The sequence below is a fragment of the Heteronotia binoei genome, chromosome 6 (genome assembly GCF_032191835.1).
Source record: "Heteronotia binoei isolate CCM8104 ecotype False Entrance Well chromosome 6, APGP_CSIRO_Hbin_v1, whole genome shotgun sequence".
In the NCBI taxonomy this organism is placed as follows: Eukaryota; Metazoa; Chordata; class Lepidosauria; order Squamata; family Gekkonidae; genus Heteronotia; species Heteronotia binoei.
Genome location: NC_083228.1, coordinates 122,533,632 through 122,560,859, shown reverse-complemented (window position 1 = coordinate 122,560,859; position 27,228 = coordinate 122,533,632). Strand labels below are relative to the sequence as shown.

The following is a 27,228-nucleotide window of genomic DNA, read 5'->3' as shown; positions in this document are numbered from 1 at the left end:
CACTCACTTTTTCAAAGGTATGGTTTGTAGCTTAAGTGTGGTTCCCAGATGCATCTGTGCTCCTAGATTTTCAGGCAGAATCTCTGATCAGAAATTAGAGGGGGTTTTAGGAGATATGTTGTCGCTTTTTGTTTTCCTTTCCTCCTTTTTTTGCCTGAAAATTTTCACCAGCTTCAGTGGGTGCTCCAGCCCCACATCCCTTTCTGGATAATAAAGATCTTCCCAGTGTTCTCACGGTTCTGGTAACATCAGCTGGACTGCTTTTATGCTCTATGTGGACCTGCCCTTGAAGACAATCTCTAAACTTCAACTAAACCAGAATGAGATGACTCAGTTGCTATCTAGGGACAGAGGCATCATTTTAAATTATCTGAAAGTTACTATGGCTTCTAGAGGATTTCAAGCTAAATTTAATTTGTCTTTTTAACCGTCCAAAACCCTGAGCCTCTGACAATTCAGGGACAATCTCTCCCATATGAGCTGCTGTCTACATTAACCCAACCCCCTGAACAGCAAATCAAGCTATGAGGATTACAGGTCCCTGCAGTGAGGCAGATCAAACTAAAGAATGACTTTAAATGGTGGCTCTGTGGAATTCCCGCATAGAGGAGACCTGGCAGATCTGCACTTCTGGCTCTTTTAGGAGGATAGATAAAACATTCTCTTTGAATTGCTTTACTCTCTGTTTTTTATAGTTAACAGTACATGTCAATGGAAATATTAAATGATGTGATTTAAAACCACAAATTTGGTTGTGATGTGATGCGTATACAAAGAATTAAATGTAAAGTATTCTATCAATCGAGGGATATTTGCATACACATGTGGGCTTCGAGGTGCACATACAGCATGTGTTGGTTATATATATATATAAATCTGCATTGTCAACTGTTCATGGAAACTCATGGAGACTGCAACATACATCCTCATACACAATGTCCTATGCTACCAGTCCCACAAAATGCCTAAAGCTAGATCAAGGCAAAGAAGTTTAAAATGCTCACAAAATATATTGCTTATGTTCTATTTATGCTCAATGCTCTGAAACTGGTTTTCGGAACATCATAATTTCAAATGAATTCTCTGCTATCCTCCCCTGCAACTCATTAAAGTAGTATATATTTAATTTTGTGGGACTAAATTAATTTATGAACAAAATCTATTGTGTTTTCCCTATAAAATGATACTATCTTTTCTTCTGCCTAATGGAAGGATGGTGCTGATCAAAAGATCTTCTCAGCTTTCTCCCCCAACAAAATTTTGCACAAAACCCACACACCATTAAGTTCCTTTATCCACTGTTATGTGTCAGTTTGATTTCTAATCACTAAAACTCTAAATTGAAAGTTCCCCGGAGTACATTGGGCTTACTGTAATCCTGATGTCAGGTGCACCAATGAAGACTAATATTCCTTTGCAAAAAAAAGCAACAGTTTACCTGCTCCACAGTTTTAATTACTTTTTAAATGACAGCAGTGTCTACATGGCTATTTTTTTTTTCAAACCACTTTCACAACATCAGAATCACCACTTGCTCTCCCTACAGTGCTTTACTAATATAAAAATGTCAAGACCGCCTACTTCCAGGCACTCAGGGAAAAAACCACACACAAATACCTTATTGCTAGTGCAGTAACCCACTCACTTCATGGTTAAATCGCCACTTTACAAACCAGGCTGACATTTTCAAGCTCCATTAGTATTTAGAAATGGTCAAAGGACAGTCAGTATCAAAATTCCCCCTATTGGACTCTCTTCAATATTAAGAGTCAACAGATGGTTTTGATACCTTTACAATGTCTACAGCTCCATTTCAGCATCACTTTTTTCCATAACAGCTCTCAAAAGGGTACCAAAAATAAATTGACATTTGGCATTGAACAGTTCATTGTTAGCACAGACAGCGGAAGTTAACAGTTTTGAAGGAAAAGAATCAGCATTTGGAAAAGTGTTGGGACTGCTGAATAAATTTTTCAGTCATCAATACTCTTCCCATTGCAGCATAAAGTATCAAAGTAGAACAACGCAAGGGAACAATTTCTCTTCAATTGGTTTCCTGTTTTTTAGATTCCTGGAACTATAAAAAAAAAGTTCATATAAATGGATCTCATGCAACAGAAAGCAAGTAACATGGATGCTGCATACTTTTGAGTGAAAGAAAGCTGCTTTCAGTAAAGGTTTAACAGCTTGCTGTATAAACACTGAGCACCGTAAAGCACAAGGTTTCCACGCTGTTTGTAACTGTCAAAAAAGAGCAGCAGCTGCAGCACAGACACAGATTTTTATCCATCTGCAAACTGTACAGAAGTTTATGATGCAGGTTTATAATGTATACATTGGGCACAATCTACCGGAAACTTCTCTTGTGCGGAACTTCATCTAAGTTGCCGGAGATGGCACAACTTAAATGGTTCTGCTTGACAAGAGACATTCCCTGTGGACCATCCCCAATACCTTTTGCTGATCCGTGACTTGACTTCTCCTCGATATATTAACCCTGTTGGGATAATGCAGACACACCCACCCTCCGTCTGCTGAGCCATCTATTTCCCTTTGCTGCTTTTTGAAGACTTTTGAATCTGAAGCTTCAGTTCTTTGATCATCATCTCTAATTTTTGTCTTGCTTCACGCTCCTGTCTCAGTTCATCTTGCAGCTCCTGCCTGTCTGCCTCGGCATGATCCAGCCTCTGTCTCAGCTCTGCTAACTGTAGATTAAAAAAGAAAGAAAGAAAGAAAAGGCTGAAAGAGCTTCCAAATGTATCCAGATGCATAACTCTAGAAACAAGTACTGTTTTTTTTAAAAAAACAACACCATATTTGACATTCATTGGCTTGAATCCTAGTTAGCGTGAATGGAAACAAATTTTGATCTCCCCCTGCCCGGCAATCTGTTATCCTTCCCATAATCATGACCTGGATATTGGTAGACTCCCTCAGAATAAGACAGGAGAGTGGGAACAGAAAAAAGTTGTACTTTCCCTCTAGCATAAATTGATTATGCCAGTAACCAGAGGTAGGACCCAAACCAATGTAGCTAACAGGATGATCCTAAGAACTACTATACAGAAGCAGCCTTCATGTAGGCATCGACAACCTCTAGGGCCACAACCCAGCCATTGGGGTTTTAGCAAAAAAAAAAAAAATCACAGAAAAACAATCAAAGCTAAAGGAAAACCAACTTCAGAGGGGGACAAACAACTGAGGAAGTAGCAAGCTAAGGATAATGGAGGCAGTTATAACTCTCTAAATTTAATGCTCCAGTTAATATTTTTATTGTAGAGTATGAATGATACATGATAAGTAGTACTGTTTAATATTTCTGTCTGGTTCTAACTACCAAACATCATTTTTTTTTTTTACTCAAAACACAAAAATCTGTCTTATATCGTCAGACTATTGGTCTATCTGAGTAGAACTGTCTACTCTGACAGGCAGCTGCTCTTCAGGGTCTCCAGCAGGGCTTTCACTTCTACCACTTCCCAGGTCCTTTAACAGGAAATACTAAAGATGTGTGTGTGTGTGTGTATTATGCACACACAAGTCAGTTTAAATTCCCATCATGCTGGGCCTTAATAAACTTAATTGTTCCAATGCACCTTTGAAGTTTTCTCTTATTTTCATTACCTTAAGAAACAAAGCATTTATTTCCTCTAACTTAACCTCAAAGAGATGGCCACATGCAGTCACGTATATGAGCGATTAATTCCATGGGAGAACTATCTAGACACTGCTGCTAAACAGGGCGAGATGCCTGCTCTCCCTTTCAGGTCATGGCTTCAGCTCAGAATCCTCACCAGTACAGAGCTCAGGCCAAATATGACATTTGGTCACTTGATACTGCATGATGAGACTCAAGAAGGGGCGCAACTGCAGGGACTATTTGACAGGTTACAGCTAAGAAATCTGTTCTTTTGAACGAAGAGAATTTATTACAGCAGGGCTCCACTGAAACCAAGTCTCTAATTACCTATTTTATCAAGCATATGAACAGGGAAAAGGAGTTTATGCTATAAACCGAGGTGGGGGGGGGGGGAGAAACAGAGAAAAAACAGTGAATTTGTGTAATGCTGCTGAATTGGTAGCAATGGGCACCTGGTAACAGAAAACTGTTTCTAAGCAGGAATGTTAACAGTAGGTAACAACCCCAGCTCAAAGTGTATGCCAGTACACCTCTTTCAAGATACATTCTATCACCTAGGAGGAAATGTCAAGTCACAACCAATTTATGGCAAACCCATCCATGAGAAGTTCAAAGCAAGCAATGAGCAGAGGCAGTTTGCCATTGCCTGCCTCTGCATAACAACCTCAGTCTTCTTTGGAGGTCTCCCATCCAAGCATTGACTGTGGCTGACCCTGCTTAGCTTCCTAAAATGATCTACTCTACAAAGTATTAGGCTGTACTAAAGTCAGAACCTGGCTTGTGACTCAGTGCTATATGTCTAGCAAACATGCCTGCAGATTGTTGCTCCTCTTGAGTTAGAGCAAGCTACAGAAGCCATCTAGTGGCATGCTTTCACATAACAGGTTGTCTTTACCACCGAAAAGCCATAAAGTATTCTTACCTAGAGGCATTCTAATCCAAGTTTTAATAAGAGCAGTAGCTAGAGACAAATGGCCATGTGAGTGAATGTAATCTGTGGGATCCATGTTGTTGCAAGAAGAGCGAACATAAGCAGGAGACAATTTACAAAGAAGCATTTGATCATGGCAGCTCCAGGTCCCACTAAAAGGCTACACATGCAAACAGGGCAGGGGGTGGACGCCTAAGGCTCCCTGTACATGAACAACCAACATACCTGTGTGAACTGGCCCTTTCTTATAAGAAAAGGCGCTGGGGATCAGAATGCAAATTACTATGAGAATAAGGGGGGAAAGGGATAAGCTGAGGTGTGATTAAGCAGTAATGACGATGGAAAGAAGTTAAACTTAAAAGCAGTCAAAGATGATTAAGTGAGACGTTTTTAAAAGTAGGGCTCATAAGATTATAATTTAGCTAAATAAAAAAGGAAGAATGGAGCTGATATGAAATAAGCTTGCACAGAAGCAGAATTACAGAAAGCGAACAATAGTAAGGATACTGAGGAGATGGACCAACACAGATGGTGAAAAACTTAAAGAAAATTACTTCCTATTTATTCCCCTGCTCCTATAAATGCAATGCAAATATACTTTGTGGCTGTGCATATGTAGCTGAGCAGTACAGCATCTGGTTGCAAGCAGAAGGTCCAAAGATGGCCTTGACAGACCAATGGATTGAATCAGTATAAGGCAACTTCATATGCCCAAAATGTAGGAGAGTCCAAAAACCCACACACTGTCGATCTCAGGCTGTTTGAGTTTCCATGGCTGGAAAATGAAGGCTCTGATAGTTGTGCAGTTGTTTTAAAAAAAAGGATTATAGACAAGAAACTTCCTTTAGGTGATCAGTGCATAAAGCACTTGGTTAGATTTGAAAGCATCAGGTTCAAAATCTAATAATGCAATGGGCAGCAGAATCTGGGCCTCAGTTTTAAGATGCATAACTGAGAATGACTAAACTGAAGAGCGCAAAGGGCTTTGGCACAATGAAGTGCTAGAGAAGAGTTTAATAAATCAAAGTCATTAGGTTGGCTGATGGAGGAAGGGGGGCCTCAGATTTAATTAAGTTTCCAGAAAAGGCCAATGTTAAGTATCTAAATTTCACAGACTCGGACCATATAATCAGTACAGAGAGCTGTTAAATTCTATATGGTATACATACCTACTGAGTAACAGAAAAAAATTAAAAATCTTGAAAAAACCTTTGCAGAACTGAGGCACACATTAATGAATGCTGGCTAATGCTAAAGAAGAGTTTAGTTTGACTTTATTTTACCAAAATACTTAGCAAGTTGGGGGGGGGGTGTTTAGAACTCTTAGCTACATCACAGCATGCCTGTTCATCTTGATACAATGCTTCTATTTGTCATCCTGGAGGTGATTATCAAATGTTTAACAAAACCAGACTATAATCACAGAGGGTGGGTGACTAGACTGGTCCACCCTCAGAGGCTGATCAATTCTTGCCAGGCCTTGGAGTGTTTTCAGCAGACAGACTGATGCTCTTGTCAAAACTTGAGCCAATTACTGGAATGCAGAGATGACTCAGTCGGCTGATATGATTGTTCCCTGCCCTGCCTGTAGAACACATTTGGCTCCCTACCATTCTAAGAGTGATGAAATGTGCTGGGAGATGACTTGCACCCTAATGGGAATGTATCCAGGACAAAGCCAACCAAACAAGATATGGCATGTTATTGTGCCTTCTGTGTGGTGTGGTGGTTTAAGAGTGTCAGACTAGTATATCCGGGAGACCCAGGTTTGAATTCCCACTTGTGACACAGAAGCTCAGAAGGCGACCTTGGGCCAGTCACGCACTCTCAGCCTGACCTACCTCACAGGGTTGTTGTGAGAATAAAATGGTGGAGAGAAGAATGATGCAAGCCACTTTGGGTCCCCACTGGGGAGAAAGGCATGGTATAAATCAATTAAATAGAACAATGGCGTCATAACTTTTATACACCACTGTGTCTACAGACTGTTGTAAAGTTGAACTTTTCCAAGTTTAAAGGAGCTTTTCAAATAGGCCACTGAGAATTTAGGCTTTGAAAGTGCAATACCTCGCCAAGCTAAGTCTGCAAGGAAAGGCAGCCAGAAGAAAAAATTAATTGAATTCATGTCAATTAATACTCTATAGGTATTATCAAAGCTCAGTTCCAGGAGGCTTCTAGGGCACAGACTGGTCAGATAAAGTTTGCTAACTTCCATTTTTGTAGCCTATGATGTAAAGAAGCTGTTGGGTATCAGGCAGCCACTTCAGTTCTTGACACTTCCCAACCTCGCCTTGTAACAGTGAGTTTCACGAACTGGATACAGGAAGTGATTGATGTGCCTTCAAAAAAAACCCTAATAGTTCTACTTGGATTTCGAAAAACAGTGTTATGGCGTTTACTGGGAAAAAATAGTTTTCTCTGGGTCCTGAATGTGTAGATAACAATACACACTCAAGTGAGTGATAACGGGACAAGAAGGGTTTGGGTGAAAATGATTCTTTAGATCAGGGGTGGCCAAACTTGCTTAATGTAAGAGCCACATAGCATAAACGCCAGATGTTTGAGAGCTGCAAGACGTGAACATCAGATGCTTGAGAGCCGCAAGACATGAACATCAGAGGAAGAGCCACAAGGAAGGAAGGAGGGAAGGAAGATGGGGGAGCGAGAGGTGGAAAGAAAGCAACTCTAACTTTAAATGCACTGTTCAAACTACAAGTTGGCTTGGCTTGGAGATGTGATTTAAACAGACAAATGCCTTCTCCAAGCCAGCCAACAGGGTGGTGGGAGCTTTGAGAGCCACACAATATGTGTGAAAGAGCCACATGTGGCTCCCAAGCCGCAGTTTGGCCACCCCTGCTTTAGACTCATTTCAATCAACTTCTGTCCCAAAAGTGGACTTGAAACTTCTTCTGGTTGGCTTTATGGCTGATATTTGCCAGGAGGGGATAGGAAAAGTGTGTTCCTGTTGGCTCTCCTTCTCAGTAACTTTTGATACCATCAGTCCTCCAGGATTAAGTGTTCAGGTTACTGCACTCATTCTAGCTGACCATTTGTTTCCAGAAGATTGTGCTGGATCAATATTCAATCCTTTAGAACAGTGTTTCCCATTTGCAGGGTCGCGACCCGGTACTGGGCCACGGAAGCCTCACTACCGGGTCACAAAGCTAGCCCCACCCCCAGCAAAGCATGACCTCTGCTCTGCTTCCTTCCTTCCCCTGTCTCTCTGTTGTGCAGAGAAAAGCTAGCCTTGAAGACTGACACAGGCTGCAAAGCCTGAGCTCCGTTTGGCTTCCTTCCTGAAGGAATGGCCTACTAAATGTGTCAGCATATTTTGAGGTAAAGCAGCTGCCAGGGCCCAGCGTGGGTGGTGCACAGTGCTGGCATTCCTGATGGCAATGGTAACAGCACTCCCAACTGCATACGCTGGCCAGTGCTGTTGAGGAAGGGGTGTGTAGGTGGTGCAGGCAATTGAACATGGGTATTAGGAGTGCTTGCAAGCTGGAGAAAAACACACAAACAGATAGATGCAAGCAGGTGTGGGGGTGGAAAGAGAGGACCCTGGGAATGTATGAAAAAGTTGCAGACCATCCACTTTCAACCCCCATTTTGGCTCAGCATGAGTTTCAGAGAGATTTTTCTGAAAACAAAGTTACTTCAGAAGAAGAGGCAGGTTTGGAGGAGTGCCCTGAAAGTGACATCACAGGAAGAGGTGGAGTTCTGGTTCAGTGTGCCCCAGAAGTGACATCACTTGGCCCTTGACCTGGAAGTGACACCACAGGAAATGGCATGATTCCTGTCTCCCAGCTCCACCTCCAAAGTCTCCTGGCTCCACCCCCAAATTTTAGTGCACCACGAAGGAGAAGTGCAAAAATAACCAGGCCATGAAAAAGAAAAGTTTGGGAAACCCTGCTTTAGAATTTATGAAACCTGGAACAAGGTCTTACTTCTTTCTCCCATGTTTTTCGATTGTCTACATTAAACTGCTGAGAGAGGCCATCTATTAGCACAGAGTTCAAAGGCATGAAGATGCAGACAATAAACTTGCCCATCTCCATCTGAATCAGGTGAGGTAGTGGACTCCTGGAGACAGCAGTGGCCTGGATGAAAGCTCAATCCAGGTGAGACTGGGATGCTTCTAGTTGCTCAAGGTGATGACTTACAGCAAGACAACCTCTTCTGGACACTCCCCATGCAGAAGAGGTTTACAGTATGTAGATACTTTTACATCCTTTATTTCAGATGTCATCTGCTGCATATAGTATCACTGAACAGGTTCTGCTGGTCTGCCAGATGCCAGTCCTCCCTCAAGAAACAAGATTTGACCATGGAGACCCATGCCACTGTCATCTCCACATAGAATACTATAATGCATTCTATGTGGGACATCCCTCAAAGACAACTCATAAAGTTTAGAATGTGGCATCAAGATTGCTGCCAAACACTGATGGAATTGCACAAAGATCTACAGTGGATGCCTGTTCATTTGTGAACTTAGTTCAAAGTACTGGTTCCAGCCTATAAATCCTGAATGGCTTGGAATCAAGGTACCTTAACAACCATCCTCCTCCTAAACGAGCCAGTCTGTGCAAATAAGTTCCAACACCGCCGTCCACCTTCCCCCTCCATGTTCCAGAGGCTGGGGCTGTCTCATCCGAGGATGCCACTCGGCTCTGGGACTAAGGTAAGAGGCGAAGCAGTCCGGAGTCAGAAAGCTCCCAGCCGCTCGCCCCTTCTGTATACCTTAACCTCCCAACTGAGGTTTGTACGGACCCAAGGGTCCCCCTAGAAGCCTCTGTTCAGCCGGCCTTCGTTAAGGAGTTCGAAGACGCTGCCGCCTCGCCCCGCCGCAAACCGGAAGCCCCCCCCCCCCCCCCCCGCAAACCAGAAGCCCCCCATTCTTACAGAAGAACTTTTGATAAAGTTCCTCATCAAAGGCTCCTTAGAAAGCTTGAGAGTCATGGAGTAAAAGGACAGGTCCTCTTGTGGATCAAAAACTGGCTGAGTAATAGGAAGCAGAGAGTGAGTATAAATGGGCAGTCTTCGCAGTGGAGGACGGTAAGCAGTGGGGTGCCGCAGGGCTCGGTACTGGGTCCCATCCTCTTTAACTTGTTCATAAATGATTTAGAGTTGGGAGTGAGCAGTGAAGTGGCCAAATTTGCGGATGACACTAAATTGTTCAGGGTGGTGAGAACCAGAGAGGATTGTGAGGAACTCCAAAGGGATCTGTTGAGGCTGGGTGAGTGAGCGTCAACGTGGCAGATGCGGTTCAATGTGGCCAAGTGCAAAGTAATGCACATTGGGGCCAAGAATCCCAGCTACAAATACAAGTTGATGGGGTGTGAACTGGCAGAGACAGACCAAGAGAGAGATCTTGGGGTCATGGTAGATAATTCACTGAAAATGTCAAGACAGTGTGCGTTTGCAATAAAAAAGGCCAACGCCATGCTGGGAATTATTAGGAAGGGAATTGAAAACAAATCAGCCAGTATCATAATGCCTCTGTATAAATCGATGGTGCGGTCTCATTTGGAGTACTGTGTGCAGTTCTGGTCGCCGCACCTCAAAAAGGATATTATAGCATTGGAGAAAGTTCAGAAAAGGGCAACTAAAATGATTAAAGGGCTGGAACAGCTTCCCTATGAAGAAAGGTTGAAACGCTTAGGGCTCTTTAGCTTGGAGAAACGTCGACTGAGGGGTGACATGATAGAAGTTTACAAGATAATGCATGGGATGGAGAAAGTAGAGAAAGAAGTACTTTTCTCCCTTTCTCACAATACAAGAACTCGTGGGCATTCGATGAAATTGCTGAGCAGACAGGTTAAAACGGATAAAAGGAAGTACTTTTTCACCCAAAGGGTGATTAACATGTGGAATTCACTGCCACAGGAGGTGGTGGCGTCCACAAGCATAGCCACCTTCAAGAAGGGGTTAGATAAAAATATGGAGCAGAGGTCCATCAGTGGCTATTAGCCACAGTGTGTGTGTGTGTGTGTGTGTGTGTGTGTGTGTGTGTGTGTGTATGTATATATATATATATATATATATATATATATATATATATATATATATATATATATATATATATATATATATATATATATATATATATATATATATATTTGGCCGCTGTGTGACACAGAATGTTGGACTGGATGGGCCATTGGCCTGATCTAACATGGCTTCTCTTATGTTCTTATGTTCTTAAGGCTCTTGGCTGAATTTAATTGATTGGATTGTGGTCCTAGAGGCAAAGGAAGGAGAAACACCTAGAACCAGCTGAGGGTGAGGCTCCTACAGCAGCTTGACTAAATATGGAAGGGGCAGACCAGATGGAAGCCACTGAACTCCAGGTCCACCAAGAGCTCTATCCCTCCCAGGTCACCCCCAGAGGAACTGATTGGCTAGCTTAAGCTTGCTGCAGGAGCCAGTCCTTGGCTAACTCTCAGCCCTGTGGCCACAAATGCAACCCCAGGCTTTGACCTATGTTTTTAACTGCTAATTGAGCTGTTTTTATCATCCTATTTAACTGCTAATATTTATTTGAGTTTGTACTATCTCATGTTATGCTGACCAGGTGCTGCTCTTTTATTAGCTGTTTTAAACTGCAAGTTGCTGTTTGGATTATATTTATGGTTTTGACAACATTTGATTATATCTGAATTTGTTTTTATGATCTTTATTGTTTTTGGTATTTGTTCTTTGTTGGAAATGGCATTAGATAGGAGTGGGAATATACACATTTCTCAATTATACACACATTTCTGATTTGAATTTAGCAGCCCTTCTAAGGAGGATGTATAAATTAAGAACAGCAAAAAGGGCTAGTTAGCCACCTTTTGCAGAATTTTGCAATACTGTGACTCATACAAACCATTAGCATTTACAATTTTACAAGGCTAATTTCTTGCTCTGTTTCAATTTTTAATAGCATCTATTTGGACAAAATATGTGCTGCCTCTCCAGACACATGCTAGAGGCAGCTGCACATTTGTAGCATGCAGTGCTCTTTGTTGTGTTTTAACAATCATAGTATAAATAAGTAATGAGGGAAAATACAGCACTACTAGATTAAAAACTATTATTTTCTGCTCACCTGAGCTGCATACTCTGCTTCCTTGTCCTTTTCCAAGTTAGAGTCGCAGGTACACTTTTGCTTTATTACTTGCTCTAACTTTTTCTCCAAGTCCCTCTGCTCAACATAAAATTCTTGCATTCTTTGAGCATGCTCAGTTTGCAAAGATTCAAGTTCTTTTTGTAAATTCTGTTGTTCTTCCGTTAACTCCTTCATGGCTTTGGAACTACTTAACATCTCCACTTCCTGTGAAGACAATGACAGAGTAAGACACAATATTTCCAATACCAGAAAGGCTTATTTCTACATTATAAATTTCAATGGTGTTTAGCATTGTTGGTTATGCAGAGAAAACCCACAAATTCTGTTACACTTATCTGAAACAAGACAGTACTGAAATGTTGACATGTATTAAAAGCTTTTATCTAAGAAAAAATGTAAAATATGCCTGGCTTCCACAACAAAAGCTGGATTGTTTGAGATATATATGCCAAAATCTTTCTCACACACGCAACTACAATTTGTTCAGCTCAGTAGACCATTTCAGAAACACAGCATGAAAATGATGACTCACAGCTAATTTTACATTCTTGGTGCATTAATTAAGGTAACTTGCACAACATGCACATGAACAACAGATGCCATTCAAAAGCCTTGTTGTGTTGTGTTTATTTGGAGCTCTGGAATACCGAAAAGAGCTGTTTTTAAAACTTGCTTTGTTCCTGAATTGTTAAGCACTTTGTTGCTACTTGCTGCGGGTCAGCTATTATAAGGAGCTAGATGGAGCACATGTACCACTCCCATTCTGCAGTCACTCCACAGGCTGCCCATCAGTTACCGTGTTCAATTTAAACTTTTGGCTACCACAGACTTGGACTCTCATATCCACAAGACCCATCTATCCCCCCATGGGCCACCATGACAGCTTTGCTCATCTGAGCATGGCCTTCTGCAGGTGCCAACCTGCAAGTGGGCAAAATCAAAAACCGCCCTTAAATGTGGCTTCTCCATTGTAGCACCCTACCTGAGGTGGTCAGGAAGGCTCCCGCTCTCCTGGCCTTCTGTTAACCATGCAAAACTTGATTATTCAAAAGAGTTTTTCTATGCAAGTACTGCAGAAAATGATCCACAAAGATTCTTGGATAAATTATTAGGGACTATGGTCTATAGTACTGTATACAGTTTGCTGTAAATAGGATCCTCCTGTGTAATTTTGCATTGTTTAAAATGTATCATGTTATGTTTTGCTTCGGCTCTGTTCTTTTAGATTTCTCCTTGGTTCTACAACCCTAATCCTATCGCATTATTTACTGAATGCCCCATCTAGGAGTGTGCAAAAAAACCCAAAACCAACTGGTATTTTTCAGGTATACTGAAACTGGAAAATATCAGTATTTCCTGATATTCCCATATCCCAATACCTGGTATTCAGAAAATATTTGGGAAACCCAAATCTTTTTCTCAGCTCCATTATTGGTCCTCATAGGGTATAATGAAGAACCAATCCAGGGGCATTGGGGGCTCTGGAGAGGCCTATTTTTTGAGGTAGAGGCACCCAATTTGCAGCATAGCTACTGGTGCCACTCCTCAAAAAAAAACCACCCCTATTTTTAAAAAGATTGGACCAGGGGGTCCAATTATGTGGGCCCCCAAAGAAGGTGCCCCCATCCTCTCCAGAGGGGAGAAAGAGATTATCCCTTTAAATGTCTTCTGAGTTCACTCTCCAAGTTGTGCCACCATGCGGCTTGGAGAAAGCATTTAAAGAGACCTTCTTCAAATGCCTTCTCCAAGCTGCACCACTGCACTGTGTGACTCGGTGAGTGAACTCAGAAGGCATTTAAAGAGACCTCAGTCTCTTTAAATGCCTTCTTCAAGAGGTGCCCAAACGAAAACTAAATAATATTGACTTATATTCAGGCTCAGCTATATCAATAGCTGAAAAGAGACCCTAATGTCTTTTTGGCTTTAAAAACCCTGAAAAATACTGGTATGGTTTGGGTGTTGTTGTTTTCTGTTTGGGTAAACCAAAAGTATGCCCCTAGTCCAACCCTAGTGATTGTATTGACTCACTCTCTGCAATCCACCGTGAGTCCCAATGAGAAAGTTGAGCCATAATTAAAACGCAAACAAATGCTCTAATTTATTTCAACTTGAGAGTAAACCAAGATTTTCAGCACCTGTAGGATACACAAAACTACTAAGGAAGCTGTAAACAGACCATAAATTATGGACATATTCACAGAACTGCTTCCTAACAAAAGCTACCACCACTGCTACCAACTCCCTTGTGGGGTCACTGAACTGTGGAATAACATTTCCTGTGTATTTCCTCAGCACAATTAGAAAGTGTGTGTATGATAACAACCAGAAAGTGATTAGAAACCTAGTAGGATATAATGCAGCCAGCTGCAAGGTCAGCAGAACAGCATGAGGGAGCTCTGTTTGATGTGCTTCTCATCATTCCAGCTTTTCAAAGATGCACATCTGAAGGCATTTCCAGGCCAATTTGTGGTATGTTGTCAAAAGTTACCAGAAGCAGCCCTTAAGAGGGCAGCTATTTTGGCCTCTCACAACCCTCTGCTCACAACTTTCGTGCATTCTCTTGTAACTAGGTTATGCGCCTTCTCATGCAAATTCTTGTAAATGTTCCAGATGCCTTATTTACAGCCAGAGCTGCACAGTTGTGCAATAACTGTTGAAATTACTTTCTACCAAGTTTGGACTCCTAACAGCGTAACATTGACTGTTCTGTTAAATGAACCACTGTATTAAATAAATAAATAAAAACCCGTGTCCTAAAAGTTGCTTTCATTTGCATGACTTCATCGCCTAGAAATATCCCACACACACGCTAGTGCAAGATGCAACAAGGTGATGATGGAATACACTATTGCAGAAAAAATTACTTCAGAAAAGCCAGTACTAATCTCCAAGTATTTCTCCCTCAAAAAATTTTTTTAACAAAATGAATGTGCTAAGGGTCAAAGTAATGTTTGGATCAGAATTAAGAGAAATTAAGTGCTGATTTGAGGAGTGCCTAACTCGTGATCAGCTACCTGTAATTTTTTTTACCCAAGAGAGCAATCCTAAACCAGATTATTCAGAATCCTACTCAAATCTGTTCATCAAGGCTTATTCCCAGGAAAGTGTGTTTTGACCTTCTCACCTCCAGGAATCCCATGAGGTTGTGCGAGAGAAAAGGTTCTCCCCTGTATCACAAGAGCCTGTCTGCTACCTACTTCCTGTTTACCTATCCCATCTACTTCTTTACTAAGTCCTTGTCTCTATGAATCTTGTCGAGACTACAGTGCACGAGTTGTGTTAATTGCAAGTTCTTCCCAATGCTTCCCCAACTGCATTGAGCACTATAAGTACTAAAAAACACTGAAGAATTGCCCCCATACAAAAGTAGAGGCACTGGGGGGGGATTTCTTGTGCACCTCACTTGAAATACTATTGGATGCAGTGAGTTCAGCCATGTTCCTAAATCCACAAAAATTCATAGCTAGCAGTCTTATGCAATCCTTCCCACCCATCATGCCTATAGTAATCATGCACCTATAAGAAGGGAAGAGAGGAAAAAAGAAACAAATATGATGACGTTTTTTCATCTGGTTTCCCTAAGAAGCCTAAGTTAGATGATGGTGATTGAAATAATACCTGTTCTTCCAGGCTTCTAATACAGATGCTTGTTTCACTTCTTGTGAAAATCCCTGAACAATTACCTATAGAACCCACTTCTGAATAGTAACTTTCTCTTTCTGTGGGGAGGGACTGTGGCTCAGTGGTAGAGCATCTACTTGGAATGCAGAAGGTCTCAGATTCAATCCTCAGTATCTCCAGCTAAAACAATCAGGTGGCAGGTGACGTAAAAGACACCAGAGATGGAAAGTCACTGCCAGTCTGAGTAGACAACACTGACCTTGATGGGCTGATGGTTTGTTTCAGTATAAGGCAGTTTCATATGTCCATGTGTTCTCTCTGTGCCACCTACACTCCCTTAGTGCAGAAGCACCAGCTCCCCCCACCCCCAAATAGCAATGTAAAAAGCTATATATTTCTAGTCATATTTGACACTTTTGCGTCTGAGAACTAAAAAAAGCGATACCACCTCCAGATGGTGATTTTCAGCATTTGAAAATTATTTCAGCTGCATCTGAAGTCTGATCATTCCAACAATGTCATTTTATAACATACTGTCATTTGAAATGGCCAGCCAAGTCCCTTTGTGTCTCTGCACTGTTTGTAGTAACAATACACATTTGCCTGCAACCGCTATGAAAGATTAACATAACAAGCAGTTTTCTAAAAACAGAAAATAGCTAAGAATAGACTAACACCGTACCATTTGGAGATGCTGCTTCTTTTGCAAAATTGTATGTAGTTTTTCTTGCTGCTTTATATATGTTTTCATGACTTCTTCCATAATTTTCCCTTTGTCATCATCACAACCTACATCACTTGTAAGAGCCTGAGCTGACGATTGTCCCTTGCTGTTTGATTCTGCCTCTGTATCTTCTATAGTTGTTCTGCAGGGGATCTGTTCAGCTTTCCTTCTGCTTGCAGGTTTAGTAGACATAGGCTGCTCTTTAGAGGTTGAAAATGTAGGAAAACAACAATTTAGCTGAAATCCCCAACTGGGAGTCACAATATACAAAAATTAACATTTTCAAGTTTTCATTTTCTCACTTACCTAAACTAGTGCATACTTCTGTGCCAAATTTCATATCAGATTTGTTTTGCGCTTCAGGAGGGCTGTCTTGATAGAAAATGGCTTTTTTGCGCTTGCCGGCACTGTGAGGTTTTACTGATTGCCCAGGCAGAGATTTTATTACTTCCGTAATCTTCTCTGCTGTTTTTGCAGCTTCTTTACATTGCGATACAGAAGAGGTAAGAGATACATTGGGAGCAACCACTTTGTCACACATGTAAAAGTAGAAGCTGGAAAACAAGACAATTGCAGAATTAAGAGAAAAAAACATTTAACTATGGGAAAAGGTGGCCTATAAATCTACGAAAATAATTAAATAAATAAATAAAATAAACCGACGTCGAACTTCACTTGAACATCTTAAAAAGCTTTACAAGCCTGGGAACATGAGTTACTTTGGCTTCCGTTACTCCAGAACAGATTTTAAAAGGGAATATTTAATTCCCTAATCTTTAAACTTAATCCTTTAACATAGTTGTACATATTTATTATTTAGTGTAACATGATGAGAACCAAATCAGCCAGGGGGAATGAAATCTAGATGCTATCATGAGATTCAAATGTCTTACAGGCAAGAATGAATAAAGAGAACTATTTTAGTTTCTCCAGGGGTTGCTCCAAAGTCCATCTTCAGACCTATATTTTCTTAAAATTGCTGCTGTTTTTGTTACTTCTCTTTTTTTGTTGCCTCTGTACTGTTTTATTATGTAGACTTAACAATGTTTCATGTAGCTTTTCAGCACTCCAACGGAGTAAAAGATGCTGCTCAAATACTGAGAAACAAACAATCTGTACTGCAATCATTACAAAACAGCCTAGATTTCTCCACAATTCCCACATCAACAGCATTTTGAGCAGGCATACTAGAAAAGAATAGTTATGTGCAGCAAAACCAGTTCCTCCCCAATTAACAAGGGATGGCCGCCTCCCATTTCAAGTTTTCAATTATGCAACAGACCTAAACTCCTTCTGTTTGAGGACTGTGTATCCTGCCTTGTGGAAATGGCTCCACCACTCTATTTCTTGCCTATTACATGCATCAGAGAGCAAATATTTATTTTTCAGAGGAAGTCAGTGGGCTGGGGGGAGGAATATATGTAAGCAGGCTTGACATTCAAGTGGAGACGTGTGCATGAAGATCTAAAATGGAATCCTGCCTTTGCTCAATAGACAATGATATTAGATTTATATCCCTCCCTCCACTCTGAATCTCAGAGCGACTCACAATCTTCTTTATCTTCCTCCCCCACAACAGACACCCTGTGAGGTGGGTGGAGCTGAGAGGACTCTCACAGCAGCTGCCCTTTCAAGGACAACCTCTGCCAGAGCTATGGCTGACCCAAGACCATTCCAGTAGGTGCAAGTGGAGGAGTGGGGAATCAAACCTGGTTCTCCCAGGTAAGAGTCAGCACACTTAACCACTACACCAAACTGGCTCTCCTTTAAGGCACTATTCTCTCTGCATCCCCACGCAATTTGAAAATCCCAGCATCAATTATTTTAATCCCAATAAATTACACGGCAACTCAGATTAATTTAGCATAAAGAAGGGATGGAAAGTCTGTGTTATTGTTACTTAAACAGTTACTTTAAACTCAAAGAACATGGTTCTCATTTAGGGACTAGGGGAAAAATACATGTTGAAAGCTGTTGTATATACTTGAGGTAGGTGGGGAGAGGGAATCCGTAGGCCTGATGGATATAACATGACCACTTCCATACTGAAGCAATGTGCTCAGTTTGTGAAATTAGCTGAGGAACAGCACAAGTGATAATTCAACTGCAACATCAGCATTATGCAGACATGTCGTCAGCAGAGTGTGGCTTCACGTGCTTTCAGTGAGCTTTGAAGCAACTCAAACTCTTCACATAGTCAGAAAAAAAAAAGCTATGTTTGATTTGGGACTGTATTGTGCAATTATGCTATGCAGCACAATGGGCACACTGCCATGTCATTTTGCTCCTACAACTGTTTCTCAGTGTGTAGATGTGTGCATGTATCTACATCTATGAACATCCTCCCCCCTCAATGAAACAGTATGTACAATGAACAAAATCACTTGCTGGTTTATTTAAAAAGTCACAGAACTGCTTTTACACTTTAGTGACAGAAGTAACAATTTAGAGTAATTCCCTTACATTTACAGTGTTAAGGAACTTGTAATTTGTGAGTTTCTTGTTCAGAACGCTGAAATTGTTAGAAACAGGTCAAAACTTGGCAGCGAGCATATGAAAGAAAATTGCACCTATTTAAGGAGCCCGAAGAAATGCAGGGGGAACTGTGAACAAGGAGGAGAAATACGTTTGCCAGTCCCCAGGTCCCAGGGGGGGATCCTCCGGTTTTGCAGGCTCCTCCCCACTGCCAGTCAGCTAGCCAGCGGGAGGAGGCCCTGCCCCAAAAGCCACCAGGTGCCTTAAAAGAAGTCTGCAAATTGCCTGTGTTTTGGACTGTGTGCCTTTAAATCTGAGCAAGAGGAAAGCTGAATGGGTGGGGCAAGTAGGCAGAGTCTTCCCAGTGAGTGTGTAAAGAATATGAGAAAGAAAAAGAAGCAAGCAGAGTCCCTCTGTTTGGAGGAAAACTCCATTACACAGGCTGCTCTGCTTTCCTTTTCCTGTTAGTCTGATGAAGTTGGATGAAATACAGCAGATGGTTGCAAGTGTCTCTATGATACAAGTGGTATCACTTGTATCAACTGGTACAACAAAACAAGAACATATATATGGGGATATAGTTATCCGCAGGTCCCTACAGAAAGGCTATGGAAAAACATATCAAGATGGTGCTGCTCTATACACCAAATTAGGGGGAAAGTTTAATAAACCAGAATGAATAAACTCCTTCAGAGTTGCTATGAAAAGTAACAATACTGGGGCTATACCATCCCCTCCAACCAAACCCAGATTACAATTCTGAAATGCAGAGAGAAAGCAGGGAGGCAATTCAAGGGAGTAAGTGTTGTATAGGCAACTTAACATAGTCTCTTGTTGGTCAGGCAAATGAACCTTTGGGCAATGACCAAGAGACTATGCCCAGATGCCATAAATAACTGTGCCTTGAAACAGTCAGAAGGGAGGTGACCCTGGACTTAGCCTTGAGTGGGCCCCCAAGAGCTTCCGATTCCCCCAAGGATTTGCTTCCTATTGGTGTAGCATCTGCTGCAGTCTTACACCCAGCTTCACACTAGCATATTATGAAAGCAGGACTGAGGGTAAAACAACTAGACAATCTGTGTTATGTTCACTTGGTCAACCAATCTGCAGGGGAAAGAAGACAGCTCAGGCTGGGCAGCAGTTCTGAAAGAAGAGAACTGAAGCAGTTTGTAAGGAACAGTATATAGGACAACAAAGGAAGAGACCCAGTGAAATATTTGTAGGGCAGCTTAAGTGTACAGCAGAAGAGCTAAGAGATAAAGAAGTATCAATGAGTAACAAAGAATAGCAGAAGTGTGAAAACAGTTATGCCAGCACTGTTCTTTCCCTAAAAGAGGATGCTAGAAGTCATTCAGAAGCCACTCCCTGAGAAGACTCCTTACAAAACTTCCAGACAGACCTTAACTGAGCCAAAGCACAGTCAGTCAGATGGGTGTTGCAGCAGTCAAGTAGCCATTCTTCCTCGGTCTTGCCAACACCTTATGCAAAATGACTTAAGCAGGGGACTGGGACTGCATGGACGTTTCTTGAGCAACTGGATGGAGCCTTTGAGGGGGGGAGCAGACTGAGTGACAATCTGTGGACCACAGGACAGGAAGGATCAAGTCCTGAATGGTCAACAGCAGAACTATCCGGGCCTTCTGTTACTGGTGAATGAGATGGCATTGAGTTGCCTCAGAAACATTAGGGTCTGGAATAACTTCTGGAACTGCTTGATTATCTTCAAGGGTATCATTTGGAAAGGTTACAGGGGAGTCTAAGATTGTGAACGAGGCTGATTCTTGACCATTCAGTGTTGCAGCAAGTGGCAGCTCCAGGGATTTTAAGATTAGTTTCTTCTGGATATAAATTAGGCCATCATCCCAAATGCTCAGCTGCAGATCTACTGAAAACTTCCCACCCAATTTCTTAAGAGGTCAATTACAAACCCCCAGTAACTTCAAATACCTTTATGCAAAAGAATTAAAAGAAAGTACAAGCTGTGCTGTTGCTGAAATATTCAGACAAAGTTATTACCTGGGATGCAGAAATGAGTGTGGCTGATTAATCGTGTCTGCTTCTTGCTTTATCACTGGATACCATTGTTGGAATTCTATGTTATACTGAGAATCTGCCTGAGAAAAGAAAGAAAAGTCAGCATCTCTACTTGGTCAGACTCCACTCTTATAAGCTGCAAAATATATTTTCTCAAGGAACTCAATTAGGTCTGTCCCTACAGAATTTCAGAGGACAGTAAAACAAACTTACAAGGTAACAGAACTTCAGCACTACCAGAACAGCAGTACTTTCCCCAATTTGCCCTTCCCACTCACTGATGAAACAATATCCAGCTTCCTTGAAGACTGTGCATCTATCCTCCAGCTTGTTTATTTAAAAAGTTACAGAACCTGCTGCTACAGAAAAGTTTGTCAATAGCTCATCAGGGTTGGACACCACAAAACCACTTCCAGCATGCTGCTTGCTAATGTGGCACATTTCTACTGCAATGTAGATTTATGTCCACTGTCAAATGCTTTCTTACTCGCAATTCATGGGCAAGCTTGTCAAATGCTTTCTTACTTGCAATTCATGGGCAGGCTATAGATATGTGGTTAAATATGTGGGATTTTTTTAAAATATCCAACACCAACACATTATTTTGCTGTTCAAGGTGGTAAACAGTTTCATAACACACTTAATATAATGATGCCAAGCCTTCATTCTAGTTACGGAAAGGAAGCTACGAATATGTAAAGGGTTGGGGATCCTGAAGTCTTGTCAGTGGAAAGCGCTGACAGCTGCAGGCCCTCCCAGTTCTCCCTTCTCCAAAGTAGTCATTTCCAACCACAGGAACATTTATTCCTAGGGTTGCACGATCAGCCACTTTGGTTGGGAGAGAGAAAGAAGTGAAATTGCTCTGTTCTACCTCACACAGCAGTGTACTGCTGACAAAAAAGGGAACAATTTTGTCCCCTTCCCTCACCCACTACAGCCCATGCTGATCTGTTTAGCTAGTACTCTACACATAGAGAGGTCATGTGTAGAGAGGTAAAATTTCTGGAAATGCTGAAGCCATTGTCTTGCAGGCCTTGTGGAACTGGGCAAGGTCTCGCAAAGCTCTGACCTCCTCAGGGAGTTGGTTCCACCAATAAGGGGCAGCAAATGAGAAGGCTCTTTCTCAAGTTGTTTTGAGTCTTGCCTCCCTTGGCCCAGGGATCGATAAGTTTTGAGTTCTTCACCTGAACACCCTCTGGGGATCATGTGGGGAGAGACGGTCCCTAAGGTAGGCAGGTCCTCAGCCGTATAGGGCTTTAAAAGTAATAACCAGCACCTTGTAGTGAATCCAGTATACCACTGGCAGTCTGCAGCGTCCGCAGTCCAAGCTGTAGGTGCTCCCGCATGGAGAGCCCCAGTAACAGCCTGGCTGCCGCATTCTGCTCCAGCTGTGGTTTCTGGATTCGGGACAAGGGCATTACAGTAGTCCAATCGCTATGCTTGAGGAAGGAAACCAATTGCTTTACCCGCCTAGATGGATATTTATTATTACAGTCATTAGACCAGCTATATACATATAGTTATAATTTTTTTAAAAATGTATACAGATTACAAGATATACAAAATAAAAAGTTAAAATTGGAGCCTAGTTAAATTACAGTTTCTATGACCAACATATCAGTACACTTACTGCCCTATGAAATCTAAAGCTATTTTGCTGCTCTAATTAGAAATGCATCATTTATAATTTAGCATATAAAACTGTATTAACTGACTTGTTTATGGAATTTAAGCATTCTACAAGCAAAATTTCAAATGCTCCCAATACTAAGATGAGAGAGCACACCGCAAACTGCTGCACTCTTACTCTGTCTTAGTAAAGGGGGGATGTTTTATTTATATATATAAACTTTCCCAGGTTTAGACCCAACATATGACATGATCCATGCAGCTTAGAAATGGGATCATTGCACAGACTTAACAATGTCCTTGTGATGGATCCAGCATGTTTATTTATACCCTACCCTTCACTACCTAAAGCAGGGGTGGAGAACCTTTTTTCTGCCAAGGGCTAAGAAAGCAACATTAGATATTTATTCGCGGGCCATTAAAAATTATCAACTTAAAAAACAGTGCACCACAGAGGGAGAATGATTCGGGTCAGCAAAATTAATGCAAATAATTGTTTTTCTATTTGAAGTCATGTGGGGAGAGCCTAATCTGGCATACACACACACCCTGCCTGCCGCCCTAGTTCCAGGGCTTTTTTGTAGAAAAAGCCCAGCAGGAACTCAGTAGCATATTAGACCACATCCCCTAATATTAGCATATTAGGTCACACACTCATTAGCATATTAGGCCACACCATCTGGGATAATCAAGTGCAAACTGAGCTGTGACACTAATTTTTCCAGGCCCTGCAGCAATTCTGGCCAGCCAGCCAGGCCCCAGGGAGGCTGCTGCACAGTACATCTGGGCCCTGTGATCCCTGTCTGGCCCTGGGGAAGCTGCTGCACAGTGTGGCTGGGCCCCACCATCCTCGCTGGCCAGCCAGGTCCCAGGGAGGCTGCCACATGGCTCAGTTCATCCCAGCAATCCCCGAGGGCCACACCAAGTGACCTCAAGGGCCATATACGGCCCTTGGGACAGAAGTTCCCCACCCCTGACCTAAAGGAATCTCAGAGTGGCTTACAATCTCCTTTCCCTTCCGCTCCCCCCAACAGACACCTTGCAAGATAGGTGGGGCTGAGAGAGCTTTGACAGAAACTGCTCTTGAGCAGAACACCTCTGAGAGAGTTCTGACTGACCCAAGGTCACTCCAGCAGTTGCATGTGAAGGAGTGGGGAATCAAAACTGATTCTCCCAGGTAAGATTCCATGTACTTAACCACTACACCAACTGAGAGCTCCTGCTGAAGGAATACCCACCCAGTACTTTTCTTCCACTACAGTTAATGTCCATGCAATAAATTCTGCAGGTGGGGGTGGAAATTAGGTAAGAAAACTCATTGATTTTAAGCACTTCTTATTATTACTACAAGGCAAACTTCAAAGATTTGGCAGGGAAAATCCACAAGGGGTTGGCAGGAATTTAGATACTTCGCTTGCAAACTTTTCATTCAGCAGTCCCATCAGACCTGCCCATGACCTGGACTCACTGCTCTATCCAAACTACTTATATAAAATTTCAAAAAAAAATAATCTGGTTAAAAGACCTTAAAAGCCGCCATGTGCTTTCCATCACAGATTGCAGTTACATTTTTATTATTGCAAACCACTATCCAGTTTTGTTAATAATGTGAAATTAGAAACCAATTTAGTTGCAAGAGTGAACTTTTCAATTTACATTTGTGGCAAAAGGGGATGTTTTGATTCTGAGCCTGTGGGCACATCTGAAAATCTGACACAGCACAGTGGGTAAAGCAACAAAATGGCAGCTGCAGGAGGTGGAGCCAGCTGCAGCTAAACTTCAGTAACACAAGTATAGATCCTTGTGCTATGCTGGCAGCTGCTAAGAAAGCAACATTTTTTTTAAAAAGCTGCACAGCCATTCAATTTTGCATTAGTCAATCAGCAGCCTTGCTAGGCGAAAGTCCAACCTGGCCCTACCCACTTCCTAAAGACACCTGGCAGGCGCCAGGACAGATGCTGTGCTGCCCATGGACACCATGTTGGGGGATCCATACAAACAGAATATTAAGATTTGTGTGTCCGTGCTTGACTGTACATATGCAGTCAAGGAGTTTTGCACATTAATCCTTCCAAGACCATAACACCTTCTTTCAACTTCTCAAAGGCTGCAATCACACACACTAAATAATGCACTTTCAATCCACTTTCCAACTGGATTTTGCCAGTTCACACAGTGAAACCCAGTTGGAAAGTGCCTTGAAAGTGCATTATTTTTTGTGTGTGACTGCAGCCAAAGTCCATTTTGACTTATTATCACTGGAGCTTCCAAACATATGCTGAATTACAAAGTACTATGTTATGTTACATACAAAGGAAACAGATACTGTCTTTGAATACATGGTACCAGCATAAAAAAAAAAATCTGTGCATGCGTCAGAGGAACTACAAGAGACTGAGTTTTCCATCATATGTAGTCAAAAAACATTTTGTTTCTCCCCAGTTTGTGTGCTTGTGAGAGCAATTTCAAAGCAGCACCTGGTAACTGTCATGAAGTTACTAAAAATGTAAACCTTTCCATCTATGAGGCAATTAACTCATTAGGACCCTATCCAAGTCAGAATCTTATACCATAATTTGAACATTGTATATAATCCTCTTTATGCATACACATTAATATCATTCGGATCATACTGTATCTTCAAGAAAACATTGGAGCATTGAATCAGCGTTGGGTGCAAGACACAGAAAAGATTTAAATATTTAAAAATCTTTAGAAGAAGAAGAAGATATTGGATTTATATCCCGCCCTCCACTCCGAAGAGTCTCAGAGCGGCTCACAATCTCCTTTACCTTCCTCCCCCACAACAGACACCCTGTGAGGTGGGTGGGGCTGGAGAGGGCTCTCACAGCAGCTGCCCTTTCAAGGACAACCTCTGCCAGAGCTATGGCTGACCCAAGGCCATGCTAGCAGGTGCAAGTGGAGGAGAGGGGAATCAAACCCAGTTCTCCCAGATAAGAGTCCGCACACTTAACCACTACACCATACTGGCTTTCAGCTTATACCATATAAGCTGAAAGACGACATATGCTACAGGGAAAAGACAGTCCTCTGAAACATTCTACCTCAAGGGGGAAAAAAATTTTCCCAGATCCTCTCGAAAATTTAACTAAAAACTGTCATGACATATACAGGCAATACATGAAACAAGGAAAAATCCACTGAACAGAAAAACACTTCATTAATTTTTAGAATGATGCTTTAGTCTCTAATCTTTACCTCCATAACCTCCAAATGGCATTGCTTCTCCCATTCATGCTGCTTTGTAAACTGTATTATATTTATTGCCTTCAGGTTCCCACCCCCAAGAATCAGAATTAGGAATGGTTCAGACTACCAAAAGGGTATTCCTCCACCCCCATACCCCTTGATTGCTCCTCACTCTTTAAAATGTGCATATCCCAGAATCTCTGTGCATCTTAACTACTTTTTGATACTTGCTTTTCACATCTCAGAAGTGTTAGAAGCACTGCTGAAGCAGCAAAGCACTTCAACAACTTCTGTTAATGCCTGCATAATGGGGATGCTCCTGTTCACATATGCATACATTTTCCTTATAAAAGCTTTAAAGAGTATTTTGCACTCTATTTCTAGATCCTTTTTTGATTACCGGAGAAGGGGGTGGAATTCTGCACTGGGAGCAAAGAGGAGCATTGGCAACTTTGAGGTCAAAGAATTTTATAAATATTTAGAGAATCAACCGCTCTTGGATGCATGCCGTTTTGTTGCATTTAACAAGGAGAGGGGGCAACTTATTCAAGACTCATGGTAGTCTTTCTTCTAGAAAAATGACTACAGGGGGAGAACTGCTCCACAGCCAGGTCAAAGTGTAATTAACTCTCTGAAGCAGCTCCCTGAGCTTGGTGTTTGGTGTAGTGGTTTGGTGTAGTGGTTAAGTGTGCGGACTCTTATCTGAGAGAACCAGGTTTGATTCCCTACTCTTCCACTTACAACTGCTGGAATGGCCTTGAGTTAGCCACAGCTCTCGCAGGAGTTGTCCTTGAAAGGGCAGCTGCTGTGAGAGCCCTCTCAGCCACAGCCACCTCATAGGGTGTCTGTTGTGGGGGGGAGAAGATATAGGAGATTGTAAAGCGCTCTAAATCTCCGACTCAGAGAGAAGGGCAGGGTATAAATCTACAGTCTTCTTCTATTTCTCTTTAAAGGAGAAATACAAAGCTGGTGAGATGCCCAGAAAGCAGATTTTTTAAGATAGGCAATAGGCTCCCTACTACCGTGTCTGTTTGCTGTTTTATCATGGAAATGAATACCTGTTCAGGCACAGACATGTGTACTCCCTCCTCCATATTAAGTAGGAAGTGAGAAGATAGGCGGCAAATAGGGTATTTTCAAAAATCTAGGGTGAAATCCAGCATATTTACAACCAGGCATTTAAATTCATTCAAGTTCCTGTATTTTCAGGCCCAGTATGTTTCCTCACCTCAGTTTCAAATATTCTCTACAAGTCCAGCTGTGTGTACCACCCACAAGACTATTCTCCGAATGTCCAGCTGCATATACCACCCACTAGACTATTCGCCAAACATCCAGCTGTGCATACCACCCACTAGACTGCACAAGCTCATTAAGCACGATGGGAATCATGCCAAAGCTCATAAAATGCTGAATATAAAACAAATCAACAAACCTCAGTCTCATAACAGTCTCTGTCCTTATCTGAATTCTCCCCTCTTCCACAAATTACTCATTAAAACTCATATTGTGAAGTCTCCTGAAAAGGTCATCGGTATTTATACAGCAATATGTAAATGCAGCATCATATTTGGATAGTACATCGCCTTTCATTAGCCCTACTGCAAGACTGCAACAAGATGATAATGAGGTCATTTACAAGCTGTAGGACATAATGAATCTATCACTTTCTTTCAGGTAAGCCAAAATGTTATTTATTGATATACACTCTTACGAGAGCTACATTATCTTGTAAGTGATTACAGTATTTCAGCTGAATGTCAAAGACAATTGGATACATCATTAAATCAGTATATCTGCAATGTATAGCTTGAGCAGCCATATACAACAAGCACCTTATCTTCCTTGAC

The 27,228-nt window shown here is 41.8% G+C and overlaps 2 protein-coding genes across 2 annotated transcripts in view; both read right to left on the bottom strand.

Moving 5' to 3' along the window:
* GPR160 (G protein-coupled receptor 160) overlaps window positions 1–27,228 on the bottom strand; it is a 302,729-nt gene that overhangs the window by 98,923 nt on the left and 176,578 nt on the right. The gene's annotated exons all lie outside the window — the stretch shown is intronic.
* Window positions 1,434–27,228, bottom strand: part of SKIL (SKI like proto-oncogene) — a 37,239-nt gene continuing 11,444 nt past the window's right edge. The window contains exons 3-7 of the mRNA XM_060242498.1: window positions 20,522–20,619; window positions 16,337–16,584; window positions 15,989–16,230; window positions 11,665–11,889; window positions 1,434–2,705 (exon numbers count right to left, since the gene is read on the bottom strand). Coding sequence (XP_060098481.1) covers window positions 2,544–2,705; window positions 11,665–11,889; window positions 15,989–16,230; window positions 16,337–16,584; window positions 20,522–20,619 — 975 coding nt within the window. The 3' untranslated portion in view covers window positions 1,434–2,543. The remainder of the gene's footprint in view (window positions 2,706–11,664; window positions 11,890–15,988; window positions 16,231–16,336; window positions 16,585–20,521; window positions 20,620–27,228) is intronic.